Source organism: Bombina bombina, chromosome 5 (assembly GCF_027579735.1).
Source record: "Bombina bombina isolate aBomBom1 chromosome 5, aBomBom1.pri, whole genome shotgun sequence".
In the NCBI taxonomy this organism is placed as follows: domain Eukaryota; kingdom Metazoa; phylum Chordata; class Amphibia; order Anura; family Bombinatoridae; genus Bombina; species Bombina bombina.
Window position 1 is genome coordinate 1,136,896,788 of NC_069503.1, and position 12,530 is coordinate 1,136,909,317.

Consider the following 12,530-nt stretch of genomic DNA (forward strand, 5'->3'; position numbering starts at 1 on the left):
CATATCTAAATATGCTCAGTAGCTGCTGATTGGTGGCTGCACATAGATACCTCATGTGATTGGCTCACCCATGTGCATTGCTATTTCTTCAACAAAGGATATCTAAAGAATGAAGGCGTATCCAAGCCACTGCCTCACCAGCCTCTGACGTCACTGATATATATATATATATATATATATATATATATATATATATCATACACACACATTACATAAAAAATTGTTAATCTGTTCTTTTATCAAGTAAGTGTGGTATTTTTGTATTGTGGTAAATTGAATTTCTAATTTCTAATTTTAAACACATTTGTTGACCCCTGGATTACATATAATCTACAACATTCCATGTTTAACTTTGAGAGCAACATCATATTATATTTATATTTCAGAACAAAATAAATGTAACATCTGTGTGTATTTGTACCAAAAATATCAGAGTTCACAAGATTTTTTTCATGTAGTGGAAAAAATACCTACATTTTATGTTTTCTTCCACTGGCTGCACAGGTTGTTGATGAGCTTGCATGCTGCTAGTTTTAATATTGCTATTGTTTACACAAAACTGTGTTTAACTCCAACAAAATGTTAAGCACATAATCAAAGTCATCTCCAGAAAAGCAATACTCTAATGGCTTGTCAATAAACATGTCCTATGAGCCCATCTGGGTCTGCACAGATGTGTATTGCTGTCTCAGAACTGACATTGACTATGTGTTTAACTCTTTTGCAAGAGGCTAACACACTTCTGTGCAAGCACTAGTGCAATATTAAAATGCTCTAGCAAACTGTCACATTTTATGTCCCTTTAAATAGGGTTTTCTTTAGAATATTTTGCATTAAAAGTTTAACATGATTTGTTTTTGTTATACATAATAGAAATTGTATGGCCATTTGAGTCAAGTGAATATTGATTTTTGGTGTAGCTTCCATTACAACAAATATTGAAATTGGTGTGTGTATTTGTGTATCTCCTTAAAAGGGAAAATGTCATTTTACATCTAATATTTATTTTTAGTTGTCCTAAATAATAATAAAAAAAGTCCTTTTTTTCCACTTTTTTTTTTTGGGGGGGGGGGGGGGGTAGGGGGGCGCTTCAGGTTTTTGTGCCTACAGGCACCTGAGATGTAAATCCGGCCCTGCTTGCCTCAGTGAGTGTAGTGTTACTGGTAGCAAGCGCAGGACTACACGCATCATCTTGCCCCAGTGAGTGTAGTGTTACTGGTAACAAGTAGCAAGCGCAGGACTACACGAATCATCTTGCCTCAGTGAGTGTAGTGTTACTGGTAACAAGTAGCAAGCGCAGGACTACACGCATCATCTTGCCGCAGTGAGTGTAGTATTATTGGTAGCAAGTGAAGGACTACACGCATCATCTTGCCTCAGTGAGTGTAGTGTTACTGGTAGCAAGCGCAGGACTACACACATCATCTTGCCTCAGTGAGTGTAGTATTATTGGTAACAAGTAGCAAGTGCAGGACTACACGCATCATCTTGCCTCAGTGAGTGTAGTGTTACTGGTAGCAAGCGCAGGACTACACGCATCATCTTGCCTAAGTGAGTGTAGTATTAATGGTAACAAGTAGCAAGCGCAGGACTACACGCATCATCTTGCCTCAGTGAGTGTAGTGCTACTGGTAGCAAGCGCAGGACTACACGCATCATCTTGCCCCAGTGAGTGTAGTGTTACTGGTAACAAGTAGCAAGCGCAGGACTACACGCATCATCTTGCCTCAGTGAGTGTAGTATTATTGGTAACAAGTAGCAAGCGCAGGACTACACGCATCATCTTGCCTCAGTGAGTGTAGTGTTACTGGTAACAAGTAGCAAGCGCAGGACTACACGCATCATCTTGCCCCAGTGAGTGTAGTGTTACTGGTAGCAAGCGCAGGACTACACGCATCATCTTGCCTCAGTGAGTGTAGTGTTACTGGTAACAAGTAGCAAGCGCAGGACTACACGCATCATCTTGCCCCAGTGAGTGTAGTGTTACTGGTAGCAAGCGCAGGACTACACGCATCATCTTGCCCCAGTGAGTGTAGTGTTACTGGTAGCAAGCGCAGGACTACACGCATCATCTTGCCTAAGTGAGTGTAGTATTATTGGTAACAAGTAGCAAGTGCAGGACTACACACATCATCTTGCCTCAGTGAGTGTAGTGTTACTGGTAGCAAGCGCAGGACTACACGCATCATCTTGCCCCAGTGAGTGTAGTGTTACTGGTAGCAAGCGCAGGACTACACGCATCATCTTGCCCCAGTGAGTGTAGTGTTACTGGTAGCAAGCGCAGGACTACACGCATCATCTTGCCTAAGTGAGTGTAGTATTATTGGTAACAAGTAGCAAGTGCAGGACTACACACATCATCTTGCCTCAGTGAGTGTAGCGTTACTGGTAACAAGTAGCAAGCGCAGGACTACACGCAGCATCTTGCCCCACTGAGTGTAGTGTTGCGTGTAGTCCTGCGCTTGCTACTTGTTACCAGTAACACTACACTCACTGGGGCAAGATGATGCGTGTAGTCCTGCGCTTGCTACTTGTTACCAGTATCATCTTGCCCCAGTGAGTGTAGTGTTACTGGTAGCAAGTGCAGGACTACACGCATCATCTTGCCTCAGTGAGTGTAGTGTTACTGGTAGCAAGTGCAGGACTACACGCATCATCTTGCCTCAGTGAGTGTAGTGTTACTGGTAGCAAGTGCAGGACTACACGCATCATCTTGCCTCAGTGAGTGTAGCGTTACTGGTAGCAAGTGCAGGACTACACGCATCATCTTGCCTCAGTGAGTGTAGTATTATTGGTAACAAGTAGCAAGCGCAGGACTACACGCATCTTGCCTCAGTGAGTGTAGTAGTATTATTGGTAACAAGTAGCAAGTGCAGGACTACACGCATCATCTTGCCTCAGTGAGTGTAGTGTTACTGGTAGCAAGTGCAGGACTACACGCATCATCTTCCCTCAGTGAGTGTAGTATTATTGGTAACAAGTAGCAAGCGCAGGACTACATGCATCATCTTGCCCCAGTGAGTGTAGTGTTACTGGTAGCAAGCGCAGGACTACACGCATCTTGTCTCAGTGAGTGTAGTATTATTGGTAACAAGTAGCAAGCGCAGGACTACACGCATCATCTTGCCTCAGTGAGTGTAGCGTTACTGGTAACAAGTAGCAAGTGCAGGACTACACGCATCATCTTGCCTCAGTGAGTGTAGTGTTACTGGTAACAAGTAGCAAGTGCAGGACTACACGCATCATCTTGCCTCAGTGAGTGTAGTGTTACTGGTAGCAAGTGCAGGACTACACGCATCATCTTGCCTCAGTGAGTGTAGTGTTACTGGTAGCAAGTGCAGGACTACACGCATCTTGCCTCAGTGAGTGTAGTGTTACTGGTAACAAGTAGCAAGCGCAGGACTACACGCATCATCTTGCCTCAGTGAGTGTAGTATTATTGGTAACAAGTAGCAAGCGCAGGACTACACGCATCATCTTGCCCCAGTGAGTGTAGTGTTACTGGTAGCAAGTGCAGGACTGCACGCATCATCTTCCCTCAGTGAGTGTAGTATTATTGGTAACAAGTAACAAGCGCAGGACTACACGCATCATCTTGCCCCAGTGAGTGTAGTGTTACTGGTAGCAAGCGCAGGACTACACGCATCATCTTGCCTCAGTGAGTGTAGCGTTACTGGTAGCAAGTGCAGGACTACACGCATCATCTTGCCTCAGTGAGTGTAGCGTTACTGGTAGCAAGTGCAGGACTACACGCATCATTTTGCCTCCGTGAGTGTAGCGTTACTGGTAACAAGTAGCAAGTGCAGGACTACACGCATCATCTTGCCTCAGTGAGTGTAGTGTTACTGGTAGCAAGTGCAGGACTACACGCATCATCTTGCCTCAGTGAGTGTAGTGTTACTGGTAACAAGTAGCAAGCGCAGAACTACACGCATCATCTTGCCTCAGTGAGTGTAGTATTATTGGTAACAAGTAGCAAGCGCAGGACTACACGCATCATCTTGCCCCAGTGAGTGTAGCGTTACTGGTAACAAGTAGCAAGTGCAGGACTACACGCATCATCTTGCCTCAGTGAGTGTAGCGTTACTGGTAACAAGTAGCAAGTGCAGGACTACACGCATCATCTTGCCTCAGTGAGTGTAGTGTTACTGGTAACAAGTAGCAAGCGCAGGACTACATGCATCATCTTGCCTCAGTGAGTGTAGTGTTACTGGTAGCAAGTGCAGGACTACACGCATCATCTTCCCTCAGTGAGTGTAGTATTATTGGTAACAAGTAGCAAGCGCAGGACTACATGCATCATCTTGCCCCAGTGAGTGTAGTGTTACTGGTAGCAAGCGCAGGACTACACGCATCTTGTCTCAGTGAGTGTAGTATTATTGGTAACAAGTAGCAAGCGCAGGACTACACGCATCATCTTGCCTCAGTGAGTGTAGCGTTACTGGTAACAAGTAGCAAGTGCAGGACTACACGCATCTTGCCTCAGTGAGTGTAGCGTTACTGGTAACAAGTAGCAAGTGCAGGACTACACGCATCTTGCCTCAGTGAGTGTAGTGTTACTGGTAACAAGTAGCAAGTGCAGGACTACACGCATTATCTTGCCTCAGTGAGTGTAGTATTATTGGTAACAAGTAGCAAGCGCAGGACTACACGCATCATCTTGCCTCAGTGAGAGTGCAGTATTATTGGTAACAAGTAGCAAGCGCAGGACTACACGCATCATCTTACCGCAGTGAGTGTAGTGTTACTGGTAGCAAGCGCAGGACTACACGCATAATCTTGCCCCAGTGAGTGTAGTGTTACTGGTAACAAGTAGCAAGCGCAGGACTACACGCATCATCTTGCCTCAGTGAGTGTAGTGTTACTGGTAGCAAGCGCAGGACTACACGCATCATCTTGCCTCAGTGAGTGTAGTTTTACTGGTAGCAAGCGCAGGACTACACGCATCATCTTGCCTCAGTGAGTGTAGTGTTACTGGTAGCAAGCGCAGGACTACACGCATCATCTTGCCCCAGTGAGTGTAGTGTTACTGGTAGCAAGCGCAGGACTACACGCATCATCTTGCCTCAGTGAGTGTAGTTTTACTGGTAGCAAGCGCAGGACTACACGCATCATCTTGCCTCAGTGAGTGTAGTGTTACTGGTAACAAGTAGCAAAAGCAGGACTACACGCATCATCTTGCCTCAGTGAGTGTAGTGTTACTGGTAGCAAGCGCAGGACTACACGCATCATCTTGCCCCAGTGAGTGTAGTGTTACTGGTAGCAAGCGCAGGACTACACGCATCATCTTGCCCCAGTGAGTGTAGTGTTACTGGTAGCAAGCGCAGGACTACACGCATCATCTTGCCCCAGTGAGTGTAGTGTTACTGGTAACAAGTAGCAAGCACAGGACTACACGCATCATCTTGCCACAGTGAGTGTAGTGTTACTGGTAGCAATTGCAGGACTACACGCATCATCTTGCCTCAGTGAGTGTAGTGTTACATGTAGCAAGCGCAGGACTACACGCATCATCTTGCCCCAGTGAGTGTAGTGTTACTGGTAACAAGTAGCAAGCGCAGGACTACACGCATCATCTTGCCCCAGTGAGTGTAGTGTTACTGGTAACAAGTAGCAAGCTCAGGACTACACGCATCATCTTGCACCAGTGAGTGTAGTGTTACTGGTAACAAGTAGCAAGCGCAGGACTACACGCATCATCTTGCCCCAGTGAGTGTAGTGTTACTGGTAACAAGTAACAAGCGCAGGACTACAAGCATCATCTTGCCTCAGTGAGTGTAGTGTTACTGGTAACAAGCGCAGGACTACACGCATCATCTTGCCCCAGTGAGTGTAGTGTTACTGGTAACAAGTAGCAAGCGCAGGACTACACGGCAGCATCTTGCCCCAGTGAGTGTAGTGTTACTGGTAACAAGCGCAGGACTACACGCATCATCTTGCCTCAGTGAGTGTAGTGTTACTGGTAACAAGTAGCAAGCGCAGGACTACACGCATCATCTTGCCTCAGTGAGTGTAGTGTTACTGGTAGCAAGCACAGGACTACACGCATCATCTTGCCTCAGTGAGTGTAGTGTTACTGGTAGCAAGCACAGGACTACACGCATCATCTTGCCCCAGTGAGTGTAGTGTTACTGGTAACAAGTAGCAAGCGCAGGACTGCACGCATCATCTTGCCTCAGTGAGTGTAGTGTTACTGGTAGCAAGCGCAGGACTACACGCATCATCTTGCCCTAGTGAGTGTAGTGTTACTGGTAACAAGTAGCAAGCGCAGGACTACACACATCATCTTGCCCCAGTGAGTGTAGTGTTACTGGTAACAAGTAGCAAGCGCAGGACTACACGCATCATCTTGCCCCAGTGAGTGTAGTGTTGTGTAGTGTTACTGGTAGCAAGCGCAGGACTACACGCATCATCTTGCCCCAGTGAGTGTAGTGTTACTGGTAACAAGTAGCAAGCGCAGGACTACACGCATCATCTTGCCCCAGTGAGTGTAGTGTTACTGGTAGCAAGCGCAGGACTACACGCATCATCTTGCCCCAGTGAGTGTAGTGTTACTGGTAACAAGTAGCAAGCGCAGGACTACACGCATCATCTTGCCCCAGTGAGTGTAGTGTTACTGGTAGCAAGCGCAGGACTACACGCATCATCTTGCCCCAGTGAGTGTAGTGTTACTGGTAACAAGCGCAGGTCTACACGCATCATCTTGCCCCAGTGAGTGTAGTGTTACTGGTAGCAAGCGCAGGACTACACGCATCATCTTGCCTCAGTGAGTGTAGTGTTAATGGTAGCAAGCGCAGGACTACACGCATCATCTTGCCTCAGTGAGTGTAGTGTTACTGGGTAACAAGTAGCAAACGCAGGACTACACGCATCATCTTGCCCCAGTGAGTGTAGTGTTACTGGTAACAAGTAGCAAGCGCAGGACTACACGCATCATCTTGCCTCAGTGAGTGTAGTGTTACTGGTAGCAAGCGCAGGACTACACGCATCATCTTGCCTCAGTGAGTGTAGTGTTACTGGTAACAAGCAAAGAACTATTCGATGTTGGGCTTTTACTCTGGTTCTCTTATTGTGCTCTTCATTTTTTTTCAGTTTGAAATTCTTGATGGTCCAGATGAGAATGGAGAAATGTTCACCCGTCCTGGGAAGCTGTCTGATTATTTCCCCAAGCCGTATCCCAACAGCGAGGCTGGGAGAGCAGCAAATAATGGCGCATTGCCTCCTGACCTTAGCTACATTGCCAATGCCAGGTACTCATAGGATGTGCTGACCTAAAAACAGAAGTGATTGCTTACAACAAATGTACTAGCACCACCATATCCGTTACATACAATTCCCACAGTTCAATGTATATGTTGGGGGGAGAGAGATTCTGTGTTAACCAGTTCTCGTCAGTGATAGTTGATAAATCTGAATTACGATTATTAGTGCCAACAGATTCTGCTGTGCTATAAACATAGATTTAATATACAAAGATAATATTTAAAGGGACAGTGTACTCAAGAATTTTTTGTTTAAAAAGATAATCACTTTATTACCCATTCCCCAGTTTTGCATAACAAACACGTTATATTAATACACTTTTTACATCTGTAATTACCCTGTATCTAAGCCTCTGCACGCTGCCCCTTTATTTCAGTTCTTTTGACAGACTTGCATTTTAGCCAATCAGTGTTGACCAACTAGTAACTCCATGGGAGTGAACCCAGTTATCTATATGGCACATGTGAACTAACACTGTCTAGCTGTGAAAACCTGTCAAAATGCAGAGATAAGAGGTGGCCTTCAAGGGCTTACAAATTTGCATATAAGCCTACCTAGGTTTAGCTTTCAACAAAATACCAAAAAAAACAAAGCAAATTTGATAAAAGTAATTTGGGAAATTGCTTATTGAACGCCCTATCTGAATTTTTTTTTAATTTTTACTAGACTTTCCTTTTTAAGAGTCAAGTGAAGCACCTGCAGAATAGGTAGAGTGGGCCCTGCTCTTTAAAAAATGTGATTTACTGGGACAGATGGGCTTGTTAGACTACATGCTAATGGGGTGCCAGGGACTGGGGTAAGAAAGGTTAGTGTACATTGTATGCATCCCTGAACAGTAGGAACACTTGAAACTTTGAAAACTAGGGGACAGTCTTCGGGAGAGAAGCAGAGTTCCACAAGATTGGGGTTAATCTGGAGAAGTCTTGTAGGCGGTCATGGGTAGAGCGAAGGGGACAGGTTGGAGAGCAGTTGGAAGGTGCAGAGTTATTGAGCCTCTGTTAGTGTCAGGATTGTTTTATTCTGAAGGTAAGAGGAGACCAATGAAGGGACTGGCTGAGGTACTTCAAATGAGCAATGTGTAAGGAAGATCAGCCTGGCAGATGTATTCATTATGGATTGTAATTGAGGTAGACGGCAGCTAGGGTGACCAGGAATTTTTTTTTTATTGTTTTTTATGTCAGGAAACGGTGAGTTTCGGGTAACAAGTATACAACTGCTACTGAAACCCGTTGGACTTAAAGGGCCTTGTGGTAACAGGGCAGAGGAATGTGCCAGATACATTAAAGGTTGATTAGAGTATAACAGAAGGGCCGTCACAAATGCTGGATGGTTTGGAGCAAACAAGGGTGGTCAAAGGCTACAGACAGAACAAAAAGGATTAACAGAGAAATAAATGGCCTTTAGTTTTTCTTTAAGTAGGTTTAAATAACCTTAAAGGGACACTAAGTCAAAATAAACTGATTCAGATAGAGCAGCAGTTTTAAGACACTTTCCAATTTACTTCCATTATTAAATTTTGCTCAGCCTTTTTATATACTCACTTTCTCCAACATTGGTGTGTCCGGTCCACGGCGTCATCCTTACTTGTGGGATATTCTCTTCCCCAACAGGAAATGGCAAAGAGTCCCAGCAAAGCTGGCCATATAGTCCCTCCTAGGCTCCGCCCACCCCAGTCATTCTCTTTGCCGTTGCACAGGCAACATCTCCACGGAGATGGTTAAGAGTTTTTTAGGTGTTTAAATGTAGTTTTTATTCTTCTATCAAGTGTTTGTTATTTTAAAATAGTGCTGGTATGTACTATTTACTCTGAAACAGAAAAGGATGAAGATTTCTGTTTGTAAGAGGAAGATGATTTTAGCAGACAGTAACTAAAATCGATTGCTGTTTCCACATAGGACTGTTGAGATGAAGTAACTTCAGTTGGGGGAAACAGTTAGCAGACTTTTCTGCTTAAGGTATGACTAGCCATATTTCTAACAAGACTGTGTAATGCTGGAAGGCTGTCATTTCCCCTCATGGGGACCGGTAAGCCATTTTCTTAGTCAAACAGAATAAAGGGCTTAATATGGGCTAAAAAAACTGGTAGACATTTTTATGGGCTAAATCGATTGCTTTATTTGGGCATATTATTCAGATTTAGGCTAACAATTGGCATTTATAATCTTGGGGAACGCTTATAAAACGGCAGGCACTATGTTGGACACCTTTTTCAGTCAGGGGGCCTTTCTAGTTATAGACTGAGCCTCATTTTCGCGCCATTAATGCGCAGTTGTTTTTTGAGAGCAGGGCATGCAGATGCATGTGTGAGGATCTAAAAATCTCTGAAAAAGCTTCTAGAAGGCGTCATTTGGTATCGTATTCCCCTCAGGGCTTGGTTGGGTCTTAGCAAAGACTATAGCTGGGACTGTATAGGGGTTAAATTTAAAAACGGTTCCGTTATTTTAAGGGTTAAAGCTCTGAAATTTGGTGTGCAATACTTTTAAGGCTTTAAGACACTGTGGTGAAATTTTGGTAATTTTTGAACGATTCCTTCATACTTTTTCACATATTCAGTAATAAAGTGTTTTCAGTTTGAAATTTAAAGTGACAGTAACGGTTTTATTTTAAAACGTTTTTTGTGCTTTGTTGACAAGTTTAAGCCTGTTTAACATGTCTGTACCTTCAGATAAGCTATGTTCTATATGTATGAAAGCCAATGTGTCTCCCCATTTAAATTTATGTGATAATTGTGCCATAGCGTCCAAACAAAGTAAGGACAGTACTGCCACAGATAATGATATTGCCTAAGATGATTCCTCAAATGAGGGGAGTAAACATGATACTACATCATCTCCTACTGTGTCTACACCAGTTTTGCCCATGCAGGAGGCCCCTAGTACATCTAGTGCGCCAATACTTATTACCATGCAACAATTAACGGCTGCAATGGATAACTCCATAGCAAATCTTTTATCCAAAATGCCTACTTATCAGAGAAAGCGCGATTGCTCTGTTCTAAACACTGAAGAGCAAGAGGGCGCTGATGATAATTGTTCTGTCATACCCTCACACCAATCTGAAGGGGCCATGAGGGAGGTTTTGTCTGATGGAGAAATTTCAGATTCAGGAAAAATTTCTCATCAAGCTGAACCTGATGTTGTGACATTTAAATTTAAATTAGAACATCTCCGCGCACTGCTTAAGGAGGTGTTATCTACTCTGGATGATTGTGACAACTTGGTCATTCCAGAGAAATTATGCAAGATGGACAGGTTCCTAGAGGTTCCGGTGCCCCCCGACGCTTTTCCTATACCCAAGCGGGTGGCGGACATAGTAAATAAGGAGTGGGAAAAGCCCGGCATACCTTTTGTTCCCCCCCCCCCCTATATTTAAGAAATTATTTCCGATGGTCGACCCCAGAAAGGACTTATGGCAGACAGTCCCCAAGGTCGAGGGGGCAGTTTCTACTCTAAACAAACGCACTACTATTCCTATCGAAGATAGTTGTGCTTTCAAAGATCCTATGGATAAAAAATTGGAAGGTTTGCTTAAAAAGATTTTTGTACAGCAAGGCTACCTTCTACAACCAATTTCATGCATTGTTCCTGTCACTACGGCAGCGTGGTTCTGGTTCGAGGAACTAGAAAAGTCGCTCAGTAGAGAAACTCCATATGAGGAGGTTATGGACAGAGTTCACGCACTTAAATTGGCTAACTCTTTTATTTTAGATGCCGCTTTGCAATTAGCCAGATTAGCGGCGAAAAATTCAGGGTTTGCTATCGTGGCGCGTAGAGCGCTTTGGCTAAAGTCTTGGTCAGCGGATGTGTCATCCAAGACAAAATTGCTTAACATCCCTTTCAAAGGTAAAACTTTATTTGGACCAGAATTGAAAGAGATTATTTCAGACATCACTGGGGGAAAGGGCCACGCCCTTCCACAGGATAGGTCTTTTAAGGCTAAAAATAAGCCTAATTTCTCCAACATAGGTGTGTCCGGTCCACGGCGTCATCCTTACTTGTGGGATATTCTCTTCCCCAACAGGAAATGGCAAAGAGCCCAGCAAAGCTGGTCACATGATCCCTCCTAGGCTCCGCCTACCCCAGTCATTCTCTTTGCCGTTGTACAGGCAACATCTCCACGGAGATGGCTTAGAGTTTTTTAGTGTTTAACTGTAGTTTTTATTATTCAATCAAGAGTTTGTTATTTTAAAATAGTGCTGGTATGTACTATTTACTCAGAAACAGAAAAGAGATGAAGATTTCTGTTTGTATGAGGAAAATGATTTTAGCAACCGTTACTAAAATCCATGGCTGTTCCACACAGGACTGTTGAGAGGAATTAACTTCAGTTGGGGGAACAGTGAGCAGTCTCTTGCTGCTTGAGGTATGACACATTCTAACAAGACGATGTAATGCTGGAAGCTGTCATTTTCCCTATGGGATCCGGTAAGCCATGTTTATTAAGATTGTAAATAAGGGCTTCACAAGGGCTTATTAAGACTGTAGACTTTTTCTGGGCTAAATCGATTCATTATTAACACATATTTAGCCTTGAGGAATCATTTAATCTGGGTATTTTGATAAGATTATATCGGCAGGCACTTTTTTAGACACCTTTCTCTTTAGGGGCTTTCCCAAATCATAGGCAGAGCCTCATTTTCGCGCCGGTGTTGCGCACTTGTTTTTGAGAGGCATGACATGCAGTCGCATGTGTGAGGAGCTCTGATACATAGAAAAGACTTTCTGAAGGCGTCATTTGGTATCGTATTCCCCTTTGGGCTTGGTTGGGTCTCAGCAAAGCAGATACCAGGGACTGTAAAGGGGTTAAAGTTAAAAACGGCTCCGGTTCCGTTATTTTAAGGGTTAAAGCTTCCAAATTTGGTGTGCAATACTTTTAAGGCTTTAAGACACTGTGGTGAAATTTTGGTGAATTTTGAACAATTCCTTCATATTTTTTCGCAATTGCAGTAATAAAGTGTGTTCAGTTTAAAATTTAAAGTGACAGTAACGGTTTTATTTTAAAACGTTTTTTGTACTTTGTTATCAAGTTTATGCCTGTTTAACATGTCTGAACTACCAGATAGACTGTGTTCTGAATGTGGGGAAGCCAGAGTTCCTTATTTAAATAAATGTGATTTATGTGACAATGACAATGATGCCCAAGATGATTCCTCAAGTGAGGGGAGTAAGCATGGTACTGCATCATTCCCTCCTTCGTCTACACGAGTCTTGCCCACTCAGGAGGCCCCTAGTACATCTAGCGCGCCAATACTCCTTACTATGCAACCT

The 12,530-nt window shown here is 43.8% G+C and overlaps 1 protein-coding gene across 1 annotated transcript in view; it reads left to right on the plus strand.

The window, feature by feature from the left end:
* Nucleotides 1-7,026: 7,026 nt before the first annotated feature.
* Nucleotides 7,027-12,530, plus strand: part of LOC128661189 (cytochrome c1, heme protein, mitochondrial-like) — a 23,375-nt gene continuing 17,871 nt past the window's right edge. Inside the window, exon 1 of the mRNA XM_053715432.1 lies at nucleotides 7,027-7,250. Within this exon, the coding sequence (XP_053571407.1) occupies nucleotides 7,042-7,250 (209 nt within the window). The 5' untranslated portion in view covers nucleotides 7,027-7,041. The remainder of the gene's footprint in view (nucleotides 7,251-12,530) is intronic.